The sequence below is a fragment of the Panulirus ornatus genome, chromosome 1, assembly GCF_036320965.1.
Source record: "Panulirus ornatus isolate Po-2019 chromosome 1, ASM3632096v1, whole genome shotgun sequence".
NCBI lineage: Eukaryota > Metazoa > Arthropoda > Malacostraca > Decapoda > Palinuridae > Panulirus > Panulirus ornatus.
This window is the reverse complement of record NC_092224.1, coordinates 91913405-91937783: the sequence shown is the minus strand read 5'-3', so window position 1 is coordinate 91937783 and position 24379 is coordinate 91913405. Positions and strand designations below refer to the sequence as shown.

The 24379-nt window shown below is 39.2% G+C and overlaps 1 protein-coding gene and 1 long non-coding RNA gene across 2 annotated transcripts; one reads left to right on the top strand and one right to left on the bottom strand.

Annotated features, from left to right (window-relative positions):
- The first annotated feature begins 99 nt into the window (after nucleotides 1–99).
- LOC139750916 (uncharacterized) lies at nucleotides 100–12354 on the top strand. Its single transcript, XR_011713249.1, has 3 exons — nucleotides 100–361; nucleotides 8567–8720; nucleotides 11683–12354. It is a non-coding gene; the product is annotated as an uncharacterized lncRNA (long non-coding RNA).
- On the bottom strand, nucleotides 10780–22862 carry Saysd1 (SAYSVFN motif domain containing 1). The gene is made up of 3 exons (XM_071665797.1): nucleotides 22465–22862; nucleotides 17868–18100; nucleotides 10780–11378 (listed from the first exon to the last, which is right to left on the bottom strand). The coding sequence occupies exons 1-3, from the start codon at nucleotides 22711–22713 to the stop codon at nucleotides 11246–11248; spliced, it is 615 nt and encodes a 204-aa protein (XP_071521898.1). The 5' UTR covers nucleotides 22714–22862; the 3' UTR covers nucleotides 10780–11245.
- Nucleotides 22863–24379: the final 1517 nt, after the last annotated feature.

Below are 24379 nucleotides of genomic sequence, written 5' to 3'. Positions count from 1 at the left end.
CCGCACTACCGCTTACAAGCAGAGGAGTCGAACAACCTATTAAGCCAGTCTTGTGGACTCGTTGAAGCGGTAGCCAATCACCCTCTCCAAGGTAGGTCGGTCCACGTCGACGTGGATCACTCGTTCGTGTAGTCACCGAGACCCGTTGGGACCGAGGTTTGGCATGGTGGCTGCCTGGCTAAATTAGTAACGATGGTGTGTTAACCATCGATGAAAGCGATTATTGGAACTGTGTTAAGAATTCTGGCTGGACGCAGGTGTGAGGTGCGCATATCGGTCGTCAACAAGGTGGTCTTATACTGGCAAGCCGTCCATTTTTTTTTTCTCTTCCTGGAAAGCGGAGTCAATGAAGATGTCAGAGGTATGTATACCTTGAAATATTCCTGTCTGCATGTTAGTACGGTCACTAGCTGACGCGGGTGGAGCAAACGTGTACTAAAGAATAAGAAAATGTGCAAATCAATAATGTCAACGCTGAGATGTCCTTATAAAAGGTAAAAGACAAGACCAGCGGGAGGCCGGGGCATTCTGCCATGATTAGAACTATAACAGTTTCAAAGTCCTAACGTACTATTTGTGTTTCATATTGAAGTGACTACTATGTGTTCGGTAATACAGGTTGGGGTATCTATTTCAAGGACACCAATTGGTTACTGTGGTATATATATATATATATATATATATATATATATATATATATATATATATATATATATATATATATATATATATGTCTCTTTAACATTCCTCTTTCTTGAGGGTATCGCAATTCAGGTGGCTGCTTGTCATGCCATCAATTATATAGTAAACGTTGGTAAACTTGATGGTTGTAGTTGACCCATGTATTGAGTAGATACAACCTTCTTATATCGTTATCTTGATAAGGTTATCGTAAAAAAGAAACCTGGGACCCGCTAACTCTACACTGAATGTCATTTTTTTTTTTTTTTAGTGAATTTTGGAAACGACGTTGGACTGTGTTGGCTGAAGACTTTCCCAGTTTAGTGTTGTGGTTCAGAATCTACCCATCATGGAAACTTGTGACCGATGACTGCGACTGACGTATATATGTGCATCAGTTAAAAAAAAAAAAAAAAGAAGTCCACTTTTCTCAACCTTTTTTTTTTTTTTTTTTGACAAGTTTAAAACTTCACTTTGATGGCGTGATTACGGACGCTTTATTGGAATCCGGGTTAGTAGCGGTCGGGGAAACTGTGTGTATTCAATCTTCTTTAATTTCACGACTTCAAGGTTTATGTAAGTTTGCAAGTCGTCTGTTTTTCTCAGTGTACAGCCAACAAGTTCCTCTCAAAGCTTCCTTGGTGTAAAAAAAAAAAAAAAAAGATGCTGGTTAGGGGATTGGTGGTCATTAGTGGAGGCAAATTAAGACACGCGACGTTATTTGCTTACTGTAAGTTAAATTCAGACGTAGTCAGCTAAGATTGTACTGCCTTGTGAAGACTGGGTGATGTGTCGAACGGCCGCTCACAGGTGAACTGGCAGTTTGTCATGTTCATATCTCGCCATGTTTGACTGTAATGACCTCACTAATAACAGTTCCAGTTCATGTGTAAATGATGTACACTTGTGTTGATAGAGAACATAATTACTGTAACCCACATTCCTTTTGGGACAACGCACTCGATATATATATATGCGTGTATACATGTGTACGTGGGTGGAGTGTGTCATCCTCGTCTGTTTCCTTGCGCTACCTCGCTGACGCGGGAGACGACGTGTAAGTATAATACAAGAAAAATATATATATATATAATTTAGGGGTATGAAAACATAAATAACAACTGTCAGTTAGATGATGATGGTATTGATCAGTTAATTTGACTATGGGGGCCCATAAGCCATGATTTAAATGAAAACCGTTTATAAAAACATAAATGACTCACTCGCTTTGCTGTAGGCTTAGGAAAGGGCGCTAACATTGTTTAATATGTAGATGTACCAATAACGGTAGAAGAAATGTGCATGCATCGTAACACCTGCTAATAACAACCAAAACACCTAAATTCACAAGTGTACGGGAAAATTTAACAAAAACATCCAATGACAAAACACGAGTGAGTTAGATCTTTTAATACAGAACTGATGTGCGAAGGAAAAGTTACGGGAAAATGCACTCAAAATCATGATTAACTCAAAACCAGCAGCACATCGTAATTCCTGCAGCACGGCATGATACTGACTAGCGGCTCTGCTGTTTAAAGTTCACCTAAGGGAACGACAACTGGTTACATATATCCTTAAGCTATAGTCTTAAATGTGTAGACAACTATCTGCCCGGGGATCCGGGCGTGAGGCAGGTCCTTGCTCAGCGACGGCCAACATACCTCAGGTCAGGTCGGCCTGTACGTGCAGTGTTCACATACAGTGGTGGAAATAATGGATTTGAGTTAGAAAAAAAAATATTCAGGTCGGATGTGGGTAAATATTGGTTCCGGAATAGGGTAGTAGATTTGTGGAACAAGTTGCTAAGTACAGGTCTTCAGGGAGCTTTCACCGAAAGATGAATGTGTTGATGGGTTCAGGTGGTTGGTTGTAGGGTGGTCAGACTTAGGACCTGCCTAGCATGGGCCAGTAGGCCTCTTGCAGTGTCCTCACTTCTTGTGTTCTTGCTGAGATTTTGGCAGATGTTAGCGCCATGCACCCCCCCCCCCCCCAACGGCTGGCCAAACTTCCCTTTTCTGTGGTGGCTTAATGCTAACCAAACTCACTGGCCCTTGTCTCAGTTCTGAGTAGCGCAGATGCCTATGTTGTATAACCGAGGCAGTTAGTTCAGTTTCCCTGGTTAATTACTTCACTAACTCGCTTTTCTACACTTAATACATTTTCGTTGACACTTTTGACTCATTTTCTTTTTTCTTCACTTGAACACCACGAATATTACAGTTTAAAGCTTATTTCATCTTATAGGGGACCTGCTGTTGACGATGCCAGGTATCCTTGTAAGTGTAGCACTTTAAACCTTACTACTAACGTACGGTTACAGTCTTGATGCAAATTATGAAGGAACTTAAACACTGTATGTCTCCAAGTATTCCTACAATCTGAAGTTTTATTCACTACTAACAAAACTATTTTAAAAGAATATCCTTAATCGGTAATAATGAGGCGTGGGATGACCACGTGCTATGATGATTTATAAACCAGCCACACACACACACACATATATATGTGAAGCGTCTGGGGTAAACCATGGAAAGCTGTGTAGGTATGTATATTTTGCGTGTGTGGACGTATGTATATACATGTGTATGGGGGTGGGTTGGGCCATTTCTTTCGTCTGTTTCCTTGCGCTACCTCGCAAACGCGGGAGACAGCGACAAAGAAAAAAAAAAAAAAAAAAAAAAAAAAAATATATATATATATATATATATATATATATATATATATATATATATATATATATTACTCTTTGTAAAGATAGTTTAAACATCTGGGGATCCGTCGTCCAGTTTCACGAGTATAATTCGTTCTTGGGTCGCCTGCTGCGCTCCTTGGTCTGGCAAAGTTAACGTCACACTCCTGGTGTTCCATAGACCCAGGGTAGAGAGAGAGAGAGAGTTTCGCCTACACCTTGTAACTTTGTCTTCAGTTGTACAAATCTGTTACTGGTGTGGCTGGGCTACTGCGGTATGGGAAGAAGCCATGGCGTTCTTACGGGGTTCATGTGTTTACCTCCCGGCTCGTCGGAGCAGCACTGGATATTTCCGTTCCCTTGAACAACAAACATTTCCATCTGGCTAATAGCCCTATTTTCCTGGCTAGTCAACTGTTCCTTGTCGTCAGGAACATTCCCTTGCTTATCAATGGTCGCTGATCAGATGCGTCCTTCTGAGTAAGTCTCGACTTGGTTAAGCGATCCGTTCTAATGGTTAGTAGTTAGTTCATCCCCTCCAGGTTAGTTGACCAGGCCTGGTTAACAGACGTGACCTTGTCAGTAGTCCACACCTTGTTAATGGGAACCGTCGCCGTCTGGTTAATACTACTACTCTCGACCTACTGACCAATAGATCGATCCAACTGGTTAGTAGTCTATTTGGGTTACAAGTCCCAAACTCTCTCTTTGGTGATGTGCTTCATTTTCCCGGTTCAGGATTGAAGTAGCAGCTCCATCTGGTCACCATCGATATGGTCAATAACCTTGGTCCTGCCGACTAATGACCTGGCCCTCCTGGTTAATAGGCGCCACTAGAACCCCTAAACTATGACTGCAAGTTCATCTTTGGCATCATATTCTGGTTTTTCTTGACTTAGGAGCAATTGATTGTGACACGGGCAGTGGAAAACCAAGCCTCAATTACGTGCTTGAGCTTACACGACCTTTGGGTATAATGACGTGACCTTGACCAGAACTTGCAGGGATAAGGTCAGATACCACGCTGTCATATATAATCGTAAGGTCGTGTTCCGTGGGATAATGATAAAAATAATGTTTAAGGGATCAGTAATGATAGTAACTCGTATGGGGTATCTTAAAAAGATGAAAAGACAACATAACATTCCTGGGCTACAAATTATACTAAAAATTAAGAGTATTTTTAAGACATATTATCAGTGTTATGTAGAACGTAAGGGCAAGGTTTACATCCGAGGAAATGAATAATGTTCTTTGGTTCATTGATTTAAGTTTCTAACGTAATCAGTAGCTGAAACTTTAACCGACTCGCGTCTCTTTAGCCACACTATATTACCTCCATGTTACTTACTGCCTTAGGATGGTTTTATATTTTCGCATTCCTTTCAGTTTTAGCCAGTTTCCTGCTGACCTCCATCTAACTGCCTTAGGGTCATTTTATAGAAATATAAAATGCTCCCCTCAGAGCGACGGCTCTTGGCATCCACAGGGCCCTATCCTTCCCAAATCTTCTTTTTTTCTCTCTTCCTTCATCTAAACGCGAGTTTAGGTTAGGTTAGGCCGGATGTCATGTCTTGTGAATATGATTCCAAGTTAGTTTAATTCATGATAAAGTCTGATTGTGAAAAAAAAAAAATAATGTAAACGGGGACTCTTACTTCCATCAGTCGATCGAACTTAGATTATAGCCATAAGTTATATAGGATGGCCTTTAGTAAGACAGGCATAGCTATATAAGTTATGTAGGCCAACAGTCAGGTTGATAGAATCTAGCCGTAACTTGTGTAAGCTAACGTTATGGTATAGATAGCCCATACCATAGTTTATATAGGGTAACATTTACGTAGCTAGTTAATGTTAGGTATACCCACAAGCTATATAAGCTAACATTGTTAAGGATAGGGGAGAAAGAATACTTCCCACGTATTCCCTGCGTGTCGTAGAAGGCGAGACTAAAAGGGAAGAGAGCGGGAGGCTGGAAATCCTCCCCTCTTGTTTTTCATTTTCCAACAGAAGGTACAGAGAAGGAGGCCAAGTAAGGATGCTCCCTCAAAGGCTCAGTTCTCTGTTCTTAACGCTACCTCGCTAACGCGGGAAATAACGAGAAAAGAAAAAAAAAAAAAAAAAAAAATATATATATATATATATATATATATATATATATATATATATTTTTTTTTTTTTTTTTTTTTTATACCTCGTCGCTGTCTCCCGCGTTTGCGAGGTAGCGCAAGGAAACAGACGAAAGAAATGGCCCAACCCCCCCCCATACACATGTACATACATACGTCCACACACGCAAATATACATACCTACACAGCTTTCCATGGTTTACCCCGGACGCTTCACATGCCTTGATTCAATCCACTGACAGCACGTCAACCCCTGTATACCACATCGCTCCAATTCACTCTATTCCTTGCCCTCCTTTCACCCTCCTGCATGTTCAGGCCCCGATCACACAAAATCCTTTTCACTCCATCTTTCCACCTCCAATTTGGTCTCCCTCTTCTCCTCGTTCCCTCCACCTCCGACACATATATCCTCTTGGTCAATCTTTCCTCACTCATTCTCTCCATGTGCCCAAACCACTTCAAAACACCCTCTTCTGCTCTCTCAACCACGCTCTTTTTATTTCCACACATCTCTCTTACCCTTACGTTACTTACTCGATCAAACCACCTCACACCACACATTGTCCTCAAACATCTCATTTCCAGCACATCCATCCTCCTGCGCACAACTCTATCCATAGCCCACGCCTCGCAACCATACAACATTGTTGGAACCACTATTCCTTCAAACATACCCATTTTTGCTTTCCGGGATAATGTTCTCGACTTCCACACATTTTTCAAGGCTCCCAAAATTTTTGCCCCCTCCCCCACCCTATGATCCACTTCCGCTTCCATGGTTCCATCCGCTGACAGATCCACTCCCAGATATCTAAAACACTTCACTTCCTCCAGTTTTTCTCCATATATATATATATATATATATATATATATGGGAATTATATGGGAGGGCATTGATTGAGAGGGTGGAGGCATGTACAGAGCATCAGATTGGGGAAGAGCAGTGTGGTTTCAGAAGTGGTAGAGGATGTGTGGATCAGGTGTTTGCTTTGAAGAATGTATGTGAGAAATACTTAGAAAAGCAAATGGATTTGTATGTAGCATTTATGGATCTGGAGAAGGCATATGATAGAGTTGATAGAGATGCTCTGTGGAAGGTATTAAGAATATATGGTGTGGGAGGCAAGTTGTTAGAAGCAGTGAAAAGTTTTTATCGAGGATGTAAGGCATGTGTACGTGTAGGAAGAGAGGAAAGTGATTGGTTCTCAGTGAATGTAGGTTTGCAGCAGGGGTGTGTGATGTCGCCATGGTTGTTTAATTTGTTTATGGATGGGGTTGTTAGGGAGGTGAATGCAAGAGTTTTGGAAAGAGGGGCAAGTATGAAGTCTGTTGGGGATAAGAGAGCTTGGGAAGTGAGTCAGTTGTTGTTCGCTGATGATACAGTGCTGGTGGCTGATTCATGTGAGAAACTGCAGAAGCTGGTGACTGAGTTTGGTAAAGTGTGTGAAAGAAGAAAGTTAAGAGTAAATGTGAATAAGAGCAAGGTAATTAGGTACAGTAGGGTTGAGGGTCAAGTCAATTGGGAGGTAAGTTTGAATGGAGAAAAACTGGAGGAAGTAAAGTGTTTTAGATATCTGGGAGTGGATCTGGCAGCAGATGGAACCATGGAAGCGGAAGTGGATCATAGGGTGGGGGAGGGGGCGAAAATCCTGGGAGCCTTGAAGAATGTGTGGAAGTCGAGAACATTATCTCGGAAAGCAAAAATGGGTATGTTTGAAGGAATAGTGGTTCCAACAATGTTGTATGGTTGTGAGGCGTGGGCTATGGATAGAGTTGTGCGCAGGAGGATGGATGTGCTGGAAATGAGATGTTTGAGGACAATGTGTGGTGTGAGGTAGTTTGATCGAGTAAGCAACGTAAGGGTTAGAGAGATGTGTGGAAATAAAAAGAGCGTGGTTGAGAGAGCAGAAGAGGGTGTTTTGAAATGGTTTGGGCACATGGAGAGAATGAGTGAGGAAAGATTGACCAAGAGGATATATGTGTCGGAGGTGGAGGGAATGAGGAGATGTGGGAGACCAAATTGGAGGTGGAAAGATGGAGTGAAAAAGATTTTGTGTGATCGAGGCCTGAACATGCATGAGGGTGAAAGGAGGGCAAGGAATAAAGTGAATTGGATCGATGTGGTATACCAGGGTGGACGTGCTGTCAGTGGATTGAATCAGGGCATGTGAAGCGTCTGGGGTAAACCATGGAGAGCTGTGTAGGTATGTATATTTGCGTGTGTGGACGTATGTATATACATGTGTATCTGAGTGGGTTGGGCCATTTCTTTCGTCTGTTTCCTTGTGCTACCTCACAAACGCGGGAGACAGCGACAAAGCAAAAAAAAAAAAAAATATATATATATATATATATTCAGATATATCTTATAGCTATGAAGTTATACAGACAAACGGGGTATAAGCGACATATGGGCTATGATAGTCTAAACTAAGTTAGCTTAGTTAGTACCGACACCAGAATTGATAGCTTTAAGGTATATAATAATTGGATGATTGTCTATTGCTGCAAGTAATACAGATTAGCATGAAAGTAGATATAGCTTACTAAAGGAGCAGTCTTCAGTTATATTGGCTATCATTAAGCTAAGAGTAGATAGAAACTATTATACAACAGCTTTGGATTAGAAATTAATGATAGTAAAAGTTTAGACAACTAGACATAAGTAATATCACAGAACAGCCGAGCTTTAGATGTAGCCTGGGAAAAAGTAACATAGTTCAACAGTGTAGAGCCCTATACTGGTACACAGTAGAAACAAGCAAGGATTCTTTTTGAATGTGGTCATAGATTCTGTCATTTTATCTTTAGAAAACAGATTTACAACACCAGATCAGTGAAAGAGAAGTTTTGAGTAATGCTGATTTTCAATAAATTATCGAAAATATCAGCTAAGTTACTATAGAAATATTGTGGCGACTTGAGAAATATTCTGAGCACTGAAAAGCATCTTCTAAATTTGCCTCATTTGCCATTAAAGAATATAACAGCTTTTGAAGTACTTTTTCATTTATTAAAAATGGCTTCAAGAACAGTACTCATAGCATCTCAATTGCAGTGATTGCTGTCAAGAGGAGCCTCTTAAAATTAAAGCTTATCAAAACACGAGATCATCATTGGCGGCTCAAGATTGCCCGAGTCAGCTCACTATAATGAGGGAGACATAATTTATGATTTTCCTTCACATAAAATGCAAGCAACAAGTTTTGAAAGTATGTGACACTTATTGATGTATTGGTTACCTCACAGTTTAATGAGCTATGTTGTGAAAGAAGTTTTAAGGATAGTGAAATGTACTAAGGTGTTACATACACAATGTTAAATATGCTTCATTGGCTTGGTTAAGTAATCAAACAGTTATTATCATTGCAACTTCCTTCTAAAATTGCTGTTATCCACAGACTTTGCTCCTTGTAAAGTGTATGCTCCCAGAACCTTCTCCCCATCCCCCACCCCATGACTCACTTCTGCTTCCATGGTTCCATCCACTGCTTGGTCCACTCCCAGATATCTAAAACACTTCACTTCCTCCAGTTTTTCTCCATTCAAAATTAACTCCCAATTAACTTGTCCCTCAACCCTACTGAACCTAATAACCTTGGTTTTATTCACATTTACTCTCAACTTTCTTCTTTCATACATTTTACCAAACTCAGTCACCAACTTTTGCAGTTTCTCACCCGAGTCAGCCACCAATGCTGTATCATCAGTGAACAACAACTGACTCACTTCCCAAGCCCTCTCATCCAGAACAAACTGCATACTTGCCCCTCTCTCCAAAACTCTTGCATTCACCTCCCTAACCACCCTATCCATAAACAAATTAAACAACCATGTAGACATCACACACCCCTGCCGCAGAATGATTAAGTAGATGTACGAGTATGGAGGAATGTAATAGTGCCTTGTAACCAGGAACTGGTTTTTGGTGAAAAGTCCACATGAACAACCTGCTGAAACTTGACAGATATCTTTCTATTCTTGACCCAGAATCTCCTGTTGTGAGGCTTCTGCCATGCTCTGGAAGTCAGCCACGTCCACTGGGTGGGATCACATAACAAGAAAAGCAGTGATATTGTCTGTGTGTTGTGTCTGTGTGTGTGTGTGTTTAGGGGGGGGGGGAGTGCAGAACTTTAGAGGACTAAGTGTTCAGTGTTTTCAGTATGCAAGTTGCATTTTGGGCTTGAGGGATCTTGAGATAAGCTGATTTAGTGTTTGTAATGTTAGAGAGAGGGGTGGTATCCTGATTGCAGATGAGTTAATTCATACATATCTGGGGAGTGCAGTTTTGTATAGGTGTATGTTTGGTGGAATCGAGTTCAAGACTGGGTTGGGTTGGCAGTTGTTTAATGCTTGTTGAGACATTATAGTGTGTATATATTTTCCCAGTGTGTTCATTGTGGGATGGGGGTACCTGTAATAAAAAAAAACTATATTTCTACTTGGTTGGTCATGAAGTGGTTTAGGTGGAAAGGGTTTAATACTATTGAGAAGAAAGATACAGGTATTCAGCATCATTTGAACTGTAACAGAGATCCAGTGTGCTACTTTGAAAACTCTCTTACCGTGGTTGACTATACATGATTTTATTGTCATGATATGTCAGTGGCTTAGGCTGTAAACAGTAGCCAACCAGGGAATTATTACCATCATGACACAGGAGTGTTATAGTGATGCCTCAAACTACCTTATACCCTCCACACTGGGATGACCATTTTGTTAAAACTAAGCTTCCTGGGTAGTCTTAACTTCTTACATACACAAAACACCTCACCTTCTCTGTACTTACTATCACACTTTTTCTTAGCCTCCCTTTCATCATTACAAATTAAATCTTTTTCTTAACAGAAAAGACCTGTTCCTATATAATCCTTCCTGGAGAGCAGTTTTCTAAAAGTCATCTCTCACAGATGAGATTGTAGCACTATCAGAAATACTTACAACCACATATCTTCGCCATTTTAACACAGTACCTCATAGACATTTAAACCTTGACTTGCTACTAAGGCCTTTAAATCTTTGTGCATCATCGTCAGTTAATTTGAGTGTGTATTCAGTGAATTCCAGCATTTGATCTGTCTAACTTAATTCCCTTTGCTGGGATATTAACTCCTCCTCTGATGTTATGGTTACGATCACTCTTCATCATCACCAGATATATGTAAATATGGAAGTTGACTTGTCATCATCAGAACCATACATAATCCTGTTTGTATGAATGTTTACCCCACGTAGTATGGCAGAGGCCTTAGTCATGGTGAAAGAAATTCCTTATTATAAAACATATATAAATATGATTTTATTTAGAAAATATCACCATTATAAATCTTAGTTCAGAGAAGCTAAATGGGTTAAACAAAGCTTGCATGATGAGCTCCATACATAGCAGAATGCTTCTAACCAGTAAATGAATGCATCCTTAAATTGAAAAAATTTCTCTTATCCATTCAATTTTGCTCCCATTATAACTGTAAGAAAATACATAGAACGTATTGTATACATTCCATTTTATTGCCTTATGTAAGTGCATTTTCCATACCATCACAACCTCTCCACTTTAGTTTCACATTCAAAATGAGAAAGACTTCCAGGTTAATTCTGAGTTATTATGCCTCCATCATAACATAAAATTTAGTTCTCCTACATCATAATGAGTACCTTAAAGTATCTTTTAAAATAATTTGCTCATGCAAAGCTGGTCTTAGGTGTTCATAGTAAAACTCAGTTGGAAACACTGTCACATTTTGTGCAAAAGCTCACGTTCAAACTGTTCAGCAGTGAATGTTCCATCAATAGGCTTACAATCGGGATTGAACACTGAGTAAGCACTTATTTCTCCCTTTTTCTTTGGCTCAGACCTCATGTTGTACCTGAGAGAAAGTAATGAGAAAAATAATTATTACATAAATACTAACTAATCATACTCTGCCTCACACACACTCCTGACATTCAATTAAATTCAGTACACATCATCCATCCTTTACTTGCATCATAAGGCTGTTATGACCATTCCTAGTCATAGTTTCCCTTTCCTCTGAATACTACCCAAACATTCTCTTAACTTCATCAAATTGTAGAATTAATTCCTTTGTTACTCGTTCAGCCTTTTACTGTTTCTTGTCACTTCTTTATGCTTTTATATTTGACCTCTCTGTGCTTTTGATATATTTGCAGATTGCAAGAAGTTGCAACTCTCCCAGTACAAAAAAGAATTTATAAAAGTATGGGATGTATTTAGGGAATCAGTGATGGATTGCGCAAAAGATGCTTGTGGCATGAGAAGAGTGGGAGGTGGGTTGATTAGAAAGGGTAGTGAGTGGTGGGATGAAGAAGCAAGAGTATTAGTGAAAGAGAAGAGAGAGGCATTTGGACGATCTTTGCAGGGAAAAAATGCAATTGAGTGGGAGATGTATAAAAGAAAGAGACAGGAGGTCAAGAGAAAGGTGCAAGAGGTGAAAAAAAGGGCAAATGAGAGTTGGGGTGAGAGAGTATCATTAAATTTTAGGGAGAATAAAAAGATGTTCTGGAAGGAGGTAAATAAAGTGCGTAAGACAAGGGAGCAAATGGGAACTTCAGTGAAGGGCGCAAATGGGGAGGTGATAACAAGTAGTGGTGATGTGAGAAGGAGATGGAGTGAGTATTTCGAAGGTTTGTTGAATGTGTTTGATGATAGAGTGGCAGATATAGGGTGTTTTGGTCGAGGTGGTGTGCAAAGTGAGAGGGTTAGGGAAAATGATTTGGTAAACAGAGAAGAGGTAGTGAAAGCTTTGTGGAAGATGAAAGCCGGCAAGGCAGCAGGTTTGGATGGTATTGCAGTGGAATTTATTAAAAAAGGGGGTGACTGTATTGTTGACTGGTTGGTAAGGTTATTTAATGTATGTATGACTCATGGTGAGGTGCCTGAGGATTGGCGGAATGCGTGCATAGTGCCATTGTACAAAGGCAAAGGGGATAAGAGTGAGTGCTCAAATTACAGAGGTATAAGTTTGTTGAGTATTCCTGGTAAATTATATGGGAGGGTATTGATTGAGAGGGTGAAGGCATGTACAGAGCATCAGATTGGGGAAGAGCAGTGTGGTTTCAGAAGTGGTAGAGGATGTGTGGATCAGGTGTTTGCTTTGAAGAATGTATGTGAGAAATACTTAGAAAAGCAAATGGATTTGTATGTAGCATTTATGGATCTGGAGAAGGCATATGATAGAGTTGATAGAGATGCTCTGTGGAAGGTATTAAGAATATATGGTGTGGGAGGAAAGTTGTTAGAAGCAGTGAAAAGTTTTTATCGAGGATGTAAGGCATGTGTACGTGTAGGAAGAGAGGAAAGTGATTGGTTCTCAGTGAATGTAGGTTTGCGGCAGGGGTGTGTGATGTCTCCATGGTTGTTTAATTTGTTTATGGATGGGGTTGTTAGGGAGGTAAATGCAAGAGTTTTGGAAAGAGGGGCAAGTATGAAGTCTGTTGGGGATGAGAGAGCTTGGGAAGTGAGTCAGTTGTTGTTCGCTGATGATACAGCGCTGTGGCTGATTCATGTGAGAAACTGCAGAAGCTGGTGACTGAGTTTGGAAAAGTGTGTGGAAGAAGAAAGTTAAGAGTAAATGTGAATAAGAGCAAGGTTATTAGGTACAGTAGGGTTGAGGGTCAAGTCAATTGGGAGGTGAGTTTGAATGGAGAAAAACTGGAGGAAGTGAAGTGTTTTAGATATCTGGGAGTGGATCTGGCAGCGGATGGAACCATGGAAGCGGAAGTGGATCATAGGGTGGGGGAGGGGGCGAAAATCCTGGGGGCCTTGAAGAATGTGTGGAAGTCGAGAACATTATCTCGGAAAGCAAAAATGGGTATGTTTGAAGGAATAGTGGTTCCAACAATGTTGTATGGTTGCGAGGCGTGGGCTATGGATAGAGTTGTGCGCAGGAGGATGGATGTGCTGGAAATGAGATGTTTGAGGACAATGTGTGGTGTGAGGTGGTTTGATCGAGTAAACTAGGTAGCAGGAATGTTCATCAATTAATTATAAAAGTATGATTTGCTGAAAAAAATTCCAATGAAAGTCATACATGATGGAAAGAAGGGGTATAGAACACAAACCAGAGGCTGCTTCTGAGGTGTGTGAAGAGAGGAATGAACAGTTTGTCTGTGTTTAATATTTGTGGATTCAAATTGAGGAAAGAGGTGGTAATTCTTCCCTTCGTGACATACAGTGGGGCTACTCACAAGTAAATATTGGAATTATGTCTACTGTGTTCTCAAAGACAGTGGAGGTCTCTGTTTCCTTAACACACTGCTTCATGTTTCCTTTTATTTGAATTGTTTCAACTTTCCATCATATTTTCTCTCCATATCTATACTTGACTAAATAAGCCTAATTACCAGGCCTCTCTTTTCCTTCACTTAAATTTACCAGTGAGTCTCACTTAGCCCAGCCAGTCTCATCCAAGCTATTTTTATCAACATCAATAATGTGCCATCTCCCACAAACTATATTTACACACTACGGATATTTCCTGTTTGTCAACTTTAACTCTCTTTTTTCACCTAGAAAATAAAGCCAAAGTAGTCTTCTCCATGCAATTCTAGACACAGTACTTCCAACTCTCACCTTCAACCTATTCCGCCCTTACAACCAACCTTAAATCTACCACTTGTTTTCCTTCCTATCGCATCATTTGCTTACACACATTTTTAAGTCATTTTTCCCACATTCAGCACTCTGTTTTCAATTATCAAGATCATTTCCAGCATCTTTATTTATCGCCCTATTCACTCTTCAACTACATCCCAGTAAACAAAGTAATTCAAACACCAATGGACAATAGGATCCTTTCAAGGCTGTTTGTGATAGTGGAAGATATCAGAAACTCACAGATAAGTGTGGTAAAAGTTAAAAGGTATACAGATGATTAAAGAGAATAACCTGCAAATTGTTAGTGTCACTAAAGAGTTGCAAATAATGTAAGTCATGGACTGGATATGACCTTCAAATTTAAGTTTAGGGGAATCATCCTCAGTCTTTACAATTCATTGGTTTGTCCAAATCCTGAAGGCTGGCAAAGTAAAAACCTTTGTTACCCATATTTCAAGACAATTAAATGTTTAAACTGATGTATGTTTTTCAATTTTAGTCAGTAATTTTTCAATATTAGAAAAAAAAAAAATTAAATTAAAATAAAAGACAAGTAAAAATATTTAAAATTTTGCATGTGTAGCGCGAAGCGATTACTATCCTCACTACCTGGTGCTGGTGATTGTTTACTGTCACCCATGTGCTTTCTGGTATGGTGTTGTGTGCTGGTCTTACAAATTTGTATATTTTGTGCAGGCTTTATTACCACTGTGAACAATGGCTCCTTTCAGGTGTTGTCAGGATTTGCCTGACAGCTCCTTGAAGCCATCTATGTCTCCCACAAAGCACGAGAGGAACGTATTAAGCCTTAAAAAGAAGATGAAGTTGTAAAAGAGAGTAACTACAGGTGAGTCCAAGGCAGCACATAAGAAGAACTTCACTGCCAGCATGATGACTAATTACATCTCCAAGTAGCAGAAGAAAATTGAGGCATTTAGTAGTGCTTATTTGTTTACGTTTATTATCAGTGTTTGCTCTTTGTAAAATATTTACAAATAGGCAAATTATATAATGCGTGTGTAGTAGAAAGTTTCCTAAAACTTCTACGAGGGCTGGCTGGTGGAGCAAGCATGGGGAGTGAAGCGCATCACATTCCACCAGTAGGTCAGTCTCACAGATACCACCTTTGTGTGTGGACTTGTGCTATTTGTGTGATTTGGGTAAACCTGCCAATGAGATTTTTCTACAACTCATGTTTGTGTTTGTATGGCATTCAAACTCCAGCAACATCTTGTACCCCAGAACCAGCAGTTAAATGGAATAGAACCTCTCTGACCTTAGAAATGAAGCTAGAAATCTTATCAACAACCTAGAAAGTGTACCAAAATTTCAATGAGGCTTAGCAGGTGAAGTTAGTGTGGGTAGTGGGTGGAGCACGCCACGTTCCCGCCAGTAGGTCAGTCTCACAGTTACCACCGTTTTGTGTATATGTGCTACTTGTGCAATATATGTTTTCTTTTCTTTTCTTTTAAACTATTCGCCATTTCCCGCGTTAGCGAGGTAGCGTTAAGAACAGAGGACTGGGCCTTTTTTGGAATATCCTCACCTGGCCCCCGCAATTTGGGTATACCTGCTAATGTGATTTTCCAATAACCTGCTGTTTTAGTGTTTGTTAATGTGGCAATCAAATGTCCAGTAACATCTACTCAAGAACCAGCAGTTGAACATAAGAAAATGCCTATGACCTTAGAAACAAAGCTAGAATCTTACAATGAACTGATTCTGGTGAGGGAGCATTAGTGCTTGGGTGTGCTCACAACCTGGGTGAATCTTCAATGAACAACATAAAGAAAAAAGAAGGGGAAGTTCGAAATGCTGTGGTCAACTCCACTCCATTGTCTGCTAAGATAACCACAAAGGTTGGAAATACACTTATGAAGAAAATGAGAAAAAGCTCTTACTTTAAAGAAGAGAATGAGACGATGAAGAAAAGTAACCATCAGCTCAAGTCTAAAGGTCTGAAGATTTATAAGAGCTTATACACAGAGGACAATGTGGCTGAGCCAAAGACCTTTCGAGCAGGAAAAGGATGGCTAGATAAATTTATTTGACATCAGAAGCTACAAAACGTTTAAATAAAAAAGAGAATCCACCATTGCTGTGTGCAATTTCTCTTTCTGCGAGGCTTTTGCAGAACATGACCCTTCCATAAAGAGAGGGATAGGCAATTCCTGAATTATTTAATATATCAAAAATGGAAGAACTGGAATTTTTATCTGAACCTGCCGATTTCTCCTGAACATTTCAAGTAAGAAAGGTGTTACTGTATAAGAGTCTCCATCTCCAAAGCTTGAGCTCCTTTTGTCATTGTACTGCAGATATTTTAGGCCTTCTAAAGAACTCTTCTAATACTCCTACTAAGTCGTATTAAACCCATCATAACCACCTATAACTTTTCATTCAGTACGTAGTAGTTGGTAGGTAGCCACCAACCAGGGAGGTATATTACCAGTACTACCCTCTTGGGTATTGGGAGGGTTAGTGATGGCCGCATAGCGACCCAACACTTCAATGGCTAGAAAGTTGCACTCCTTTAACCCAGGTAGCTCTTTTCTTTTTTCCTCACCCAATCATGGACTGCTGGTATTCTGTCCACAAACATTCAGTCTCTCTTTGTAGCAAATAACACCTGACAACACTTAACTCATATAAGTCATTCTTCACAACTCTAGCTTTTCCTGCAGTAAATGTTTTGTACTGGCCATTCCTTTTGGCAAAGTGGTAGGAGAAATAGGTAGAAGTAATAGGTAGGAATATTAGACAGGACCCTTAGGTGGAAACATTAGGTAGAACTAGTGGATTGGTGCATTAGCTGGGAGCATTAGGTCGTAGCAGTAGGTTGGAACATTAAGCAAGAACATTAGGTAGACACATTAGGTAGAAGCAGCTGGTATGAACATTAGATACAAGCCTCTGAAAACTCTGCATTGGTGTTGCCTTCTGCGATTGGCCTGTTAAGGGTAAGACATTAGATGCTAAGAAGTGGCACTGGAGTTATAGAGTCTTTTGCCGTGGCCATCCCCTTGGGGATGAGAAAGGGCATGAGATATAAATAGATATGTAGATAGAGAACTTCTAATTCTTCCCCATTTAGATAACAGTACTCAAGATATTCTCATAACAGTACTCAAGATATTCTCAATCATTTTCAAGCAATGAATCTTATGACCCTCCTCCATTACACAAAATAAAAGTAACTTACCATTCTGCCATTTTGTGTTCAGTTACATGCAATCATGGTTCAGTCACAGCCCACATCAATCCATCTCACAACCTATCCCATTTACAAAACCGCTAAAAAAATCATGGTAACATCACATAGCCATAAACACACCATAAATCTATTCTAAACCTGTCCCAAAGACACCATTTCCTTCATAAGAACAAACAGCATCCAATTTAGATATATTCCTTGCAAATCCTGAAGTATTAAACTTTCTAAATACCTTTTTAGTTTACTCTTTCATAATGTCATTAAATCCATAAATATGCACATCTCTAATACTTACTTCCTATGATCATCACATCTATACACACATTTCTTGCTCCAGATACTACCAATCCTTCACCTACACATGGTCCAGTGTTTATTTCATACAGTGCCAATCACAGTTCTATTGCTTGTATTGTCAGCTATACAAAGAAAGTATTGTTACTCTGTATTTCTGCATTCATCTAACCCTCAATTATGGGCCACTTGTCTTTACTTTCACATGCAATATCTTGTCAGTACACTTACCAGATAAATATGAAGGCACTACAAATAAAGTACACTGCTCCAAACTCAATGATGATAAACACTTTAAACATTATGAGCCACATCAAGCACTTGAGTCCCAAGGCAACCCAATCTAAAGTTGTGTAATTGGAACAAAATGATGGTGAGGCACTGCTGGGTGGTTCAACATCACTGTAGTGTGTGCTCATCCCAGAAAACAACTCTTTCTTATGTCCACCTCTCCTCTTCTGTACCTGGAGATGAGAGAAATTTCAATACATACCCAATCATATGCCTGAAAATGCTTTTCAGTTTTGCACAGTTTGGATACTGATGACAGAAGTGATACAGGATGGTAGGATGATGGGATGCTGGGTGGTCGGAGGGTTTTAGGAATAGTAGTATGTTGGCAAGTTCCCAGAGGTCAGAGATTTTGTTGACGATATATCTATAAGTGCTTGGATTGCCAATAGGCCAAAGCCTTTTATGTGAACGTTTGATAAGTTGTCAGGGGCTGTAGGAGAAGTGATCTAGTGGTTTTAGTTATTTGCTTGTATCAAAGGGAGTAAAGGGTAGGTAGGCAGTTATTTTGTTGTAGGGCCTGTAGGAGGAGAGATTTAAAATTCTACAATTGTTCTGATATCAAAGGAGTGAAGAGTGGGCTGGCAGTTGTTTCTGAGTGGATTTTGTATAGGTTTCTCATGACTTTCCTCTTTAGGGAAGAGGATGGTTTAAGGCTGATTTTTACTAACCTCATAGTAAGTATATTTGTGTTTTCTATAGGAAGAGGGATATCATTGGAATGGGCCAGAAGTACTTAAAGAGTGGGAGTTACATTAATGCAGTAAGTGTGGATCTTTTTTAATGTGCACTCAAGCTGCTTGATGTTTGTCTTGTTTGTCTGTTGAGGAAGGCATGCCAATTCATAATCTGTCTTTGAGTGATTAGGATGGTGATAGTTTATTTTGAGTTTGGATTTGCTCTCTGATTTCTATTGATGGTGATTGGTTCTATCTGAGCTGGTTTCTTTGTTTTATGAGGTGTGTAACTTGTGGGGGGACGTTCTGGTTATATTTCTATACCCTTGTGGTATGTGCTTTTGCTGGTTTGGTTGAAGATGTTGATGTAGTGTGAGATATTTCAATTTACAGCTGGGAAATTATCTACAATGAAGTTCTCAAGCTTTGTTTTCATGGACTGCTTTCCTGTAGTTTGTGTAAGTCCTCTTGATGGTTTTGTGAGAGTTGATGGGCAAAGTGGAGTGTTATCAAGAAGGGTTGGTGGTCAGAGGAGTGTGTATAGCATGCTCCAGGAGGTCCATGTGTATAGGGCTTGCGAGCAGAAGGTAACTTCTGGAAAGGTTGGCTGCTGGAAATGGTACGTTGGAAAGCGTTTGTGTATGCTAAGGATATTGAGAAGTGCAGTTAGTTTAAGAGAAGTTCACTTCAGGGATCTTGAGTATGCTATGGTGGGCACTGAAATCTCAGATAACTTTTGGGTATGCTGGTCAAGTACTGCAGATGGGACTAGGTCTGGTTGTTGTGAAAAGCAGAGGTATTTTGGTGTCGATTATGTTGTAATTTGTAATAAGAAATTTTTAGGGTGTTGTAACCGTGAGCTGCTTGTAGTGTCACTGCTGATGGAGAATGTAATGGTTTGGTGGACATGTGTATTGACTCTTCTTCCTTGTCCTTGTTGTCAGTCTTCTCTCATGACTGTGTAGTTGTAAAAAGGTGGGAGGGAGGGTTTGAGATTTGAGTCACTTCTTGGAAGAGGGCCATGTGGAGGTTGGCTTAGTATTTCTAATGTCATTGGCATCGAGTTGTAAGATGTTTAGGTTATCGCTGGGGTTCTGTGGAGTGGTAGGGTTTGCTTATGAAGAGAAAGACTGAGCATTTTGTGCTGTTGTTTATTGGGCATTTGTGCTGGAGGTAAGGTAGTTGTTGGTGAGGACGTTTTGGGAATTACTGGCTGAAAGGTTGCTGCATGTCTAGTGCTCTGAGTGGTCTTTTACAGGTGACTATGAAGTAGAGTGAAGGTGGTACCACTGAGCATACCTTCAGTATCTGATGGAGTAATGCCCATCAGTGATGGACAATTTTAACTGTGGACAGAGGTACACAGGTGTTCCAGGGTTAGGGTTAATGTCAATGGCTTGCACTAGTTATTGGTACACAATGACTGGGCCATCATCTTTTTCCCTTTCTTTCGTCAATGACTGGTGCCTCCAACGTAAGAAATAATAATAATAAAAAAAACTAGCACAGGTTAGAATTGGTTATGAAATGCCAGTGTTGCAAGGATATCTAATATAATCCATTATCATACTTTAATATATAGTAATTAGATTCTATCAAAAGAGACTGAAATAACCACATCACAAAATAGATAATGTTTTACTTTCCAGGCACCATAGTACTATAATATTCCCACAGATTTGAAGAAAAGTATATCAACATACTTCTAACACTTTTCAAAAGTGAGTTAAAAAGGTGCTGATGAGATTGTGAAAAGGCCTTTGAAGATCAGGAAAAATTTGAAGTTAATGAACATAAAAGTATGTGAAACAGAGATAGAAATCAAAAGAACCCATGAGACCTTTGCATAATTTCCCCTAACAGCCACAATTTACAGTATCTTACTTTCTAATCTTTCAGTCAAATTATACCAATATATTGGCTTCTACTTGCATCTCATCACATGGTAAACAGAGTTATCATGGTGATTAGTTCACCATCTGCATGATGAAGAATGTGTGCTAAAACTCATATGAATGCTGAAAACATTTCACGGCAAACGATCCACTCAGTCGGCACCATTCACCATGAGGCTGGAATCTCTGTAGACATAATTACTCTGATATATTTAAATTAAAACAAATCATAAATCTTGCCTGCTTGTAGAAGTACGGTGTGGTGTTCATTGGTTTTATTGTTAAACAACTGATTCACCTACTTTAAGAAATATTAACCCTATGTTTTCCCTGAGCTTCATGATCAATTCCACGATTGTCTGATATACTATCATAAGACTACTTTTTTCCATTTTATCTTATCAGCACCCTTCTAAATTAGTTGTGATAAGCATCATAAGACCAGTGATACATTTAATTTCCTCTTTCATATTTCTGTGGTGCCTTTAAAGTAAAAGACTCCCATGCAAACTTGGTGTTGCCTAATAACATTTGCAAACATTTACTTATGGGAATTTTTGCATAGTATTTATCTAATGGGAAGGTAGTACACAAGTCATACAACACTAACAGCTTTGGATGCTAAGTGAATTTTGGTTGCAGGGGTCATCTTATGTTGAAAGAATAGATTATGAATGATGGTGAATGATTTGAAGAATTTTAGTTCATTTTGCAGTGCTTGTGTGGCAATAACAGTAAGAGTTATAAAAATAGGGAAAAATTTTCATTTATGTAAAAGGAGGCAAAACAATTGTCAAAAATCAAGAAAAGCTACTAAAATCCACACTTAAGCTCCCATAACAGCTGATATTTACTTTTCTGTACACACAATGCCCCAGAACAATTTTCAAATTCCAACAATCATTAACATGTATATTTAAAATGACACTAGAATTTAAATCAATCTTGGCTGCTATGGGAGGTAAGGTGATATTTTCTTCATTTCTGTTTAATTTTTGACATGTTTTGCCTTTTTATGTTGATTACTAATTTATCATTTTAACTATGCATCAAAACTAGATTTTGAATGTTGTGATTTTGTTCTGTAATATTTTCTTGTATAAAGATGACAATATAAGTTATAAAGTGATACATTTTAATTAGTGATTTTAAAGCTTGTGAGTATCAGGGAAAATGTTGGGTCAATTAATGTAAAGCTAAAATAAACAGTATTAATCACTGAAAAAAGCAGCAAAACGTATTTGACAACCGCACCTAACTTTGCTAAGCAGCCAAGGCTTAGAATAAAGCATACCAACATCAATTTGGTCTGCCTTTAGGTACTGCATGAAAATGGGTGCTCATTAAGAAATTGGATTATGGCATAAACGAGTGTAATCTGCTGTCTGTTTTAGTGCATTTATCAGCAGCTGGTGTGATCCTAATCTATAGGTCCATCTGGTGCATTTAGACTGAAATAATGAAATTCAAGATAAACTTCTGCTGCTAAGGTGGTTAGTTTAGGTCTTCGTAGGACCTGCTGATTCTTTGCAAGACTTTTACCAATTCTTACATTTAATAACCCCAAATTTTACATGATATCTATAACCCTTATTATCACCCTACTTAAGAGTGATGAGTAAAATATGTTACAGTGCTCCACAAATATTCCTGTATTCTCTAAACACTAACATTGGAATATAAAATCAACCAATACCTAAAGCTAGTTACAGTATGTTGCTAAACTGACAATCTGCACATTAATTAACCCCAAATTTTCCCTTAACTTCATAACCCTACTGCCTTCTCCACTTTCATAAAAAAGATAAAAGTCCCACATTATGCCCCATCATTCTTATTATAATCTTTCAACACCACACTACCACTGCAGAACAACAGCATTCAACATCTAAAACATAGCAATGCAGAGATGAACTACTTTTTTCTTTTAATAGGAAATTTGTCAACTAATATTCTGTTCCATACCCCAGAGGTGTTCCCTTTGAAGCTGAGAGTATCGTTTTCCTCACTACTTATTCCCGGTTTATCCTCACTGACTTCCGAGGCGGTTGACAGGGACGAGGAACTGTCCGTGTTCCTCATCCCGAAGGTCATGAAAGACATAATAGTGTTCCACAGTCGGTTTCTCTGGGCCTTCCTCTCCTCTTCTTCCTTTCGCCTCCGTCGGTACAGAGCTAACTGCTCTTCCATGCTGGGTTTCAGTGTCTCAGGCATTTTTAAGGTTTCTCCAGGTCCGGTCGTACTACGCTAATGCCGCTTCTTGCGTACACTGGCATATATGGTAAAGAGGGAGGTCGTCGACTACGCCTGGCGACCACAAACAGTGTCACACTTGTTGACGTTGTCACATCATAACAACACGTAGCATTCGCAGGTAAAGGAATTATTTACAATTTCGTAGTTTACATAGACAAAATACTAAAAACTTGCATATATATATATATATATATATACATATATATATATATATATCTTCTTTTTTTTCTTTTAAACTATTCGCCATTTCCCGCGTTAGCGAGGTAGCATTAAGAACAGAGGACTGGGCTTTTGAGGGAATACCCTCACCTGGCCCAATTTTCTGTTTCTTCTTTTGGAAAATTAAAAAAAAAAAAAGGGGAGGATTTCCAGCCCCCCGCTCCCTCCCCTTTTAGTCGCCTTCTACGACACGCAGGGAATACGTGGGAAGTATTCTTAATCCCCTATCCCCAGGGATAATATATATATATATATATATATATATATATATATATATATATATATATATATATATATATTTTCCATACATATTTATTTCCCGCATTAGCGTTAAGAACAGGGACTGAGCCTGAGGTAATATCCTCACTTGGCCCCCTTCTCTGTTCCTTCTTTTGGAATATGAAAAAAAATGGGAGGGTAGGATTTCCAGCCCCCCGCTCCCTACCCTTTTAGTCGCCTTCTACGACATGCGAAGAATATGTGGGAAGTATACTTGATCGCCCTTTCCCGCGTTAGCGAAGTAGTGCCACGAAACACGGACACATTCACTCTCATACACATATATGCACATTTCCGTGTGTGTATATATATATATATATATATATATATATATATATATATATATATATATATATTATATTATACTTGATCGGCGTTTCATTTTAGTAGAAGCTGCAGATGGTAACTAAAAAGCTAGTAGTTTTTCAAACAATTCACAGTTGCACTTTGTAAATAAATAACACTGAACAGAAAGAAGTGACACCAAGTTGAGCTCCGTTTGCTGTAAAAAAAAAAAAAAAATCCGACTGCTGAAAACTGGGTCTGATGGAGCAGGTGTAGCAGCACAGCCAATCACCTGGTCTCTCGCAAGGTTCTTCACTGGATGCAAAGTTTGGGACACATCTTTCCAGTATAGGATTGAATCACTTGATAATGACAGAGTTCCTTCCTCTCAATATAGGATTGAATCACTTGATAATGACAGAGTTCCTTCCTCTCAGTATATGATTGAATCACTTGATAATGACAGAGTTCCTTCCTCTCAATATAGGATTGAATCGCTTGATAATGACAGAGTTCCTTCCTCTCAATATAGGATTGAATCACTTGATAATGACAGAGTTCCTTCCTCTCAATATAGGATTGAATCACTTGATAATGACAGAGTCCCTTTCTCTCAATATAGGATTGAATCACTTGATAATGACAGAGTTCCTCTACATCATATTGCCTCAACAAAAGACTCACTGACATTGTGCTTCCCTCTGATCCTCGTTGATTTTGGAATTTCGTTGAACATTTTGGTATGATGGAGAAAAAGGAGAAAAAGTCTGGGTCTTTTTGATTCAAGTGATCATTCAGCTAGATCATCCTTGTTACTTTATCCCTTGTTGATGTTGACCCC

Bases quoted from the DNA above. Each gene is read 5' to 3' on its own strand.
- Saysd1 (XM_071665797.1), bottom strand. From the start codon at position 22,713: ATGCCTGAGACACTGAAACCCAGCATGGAAGAGCAGTTAGCTCTGTAC. The intron at 18,101-22,464 runs GTATGGAACAGA...TCTCATCTCCAG, and splicing joins TCAAAGGGAACACCTCTGGG to GTACAGAAGAGGAGAGGTGG. The intron at 11,379-17,867 runs GTAAGTGTACTG...ACTTTCTCTCAG, and splicing joins AGTGCCTTCATATTTATCTG to GTACAACATGAGGTCTGAGC.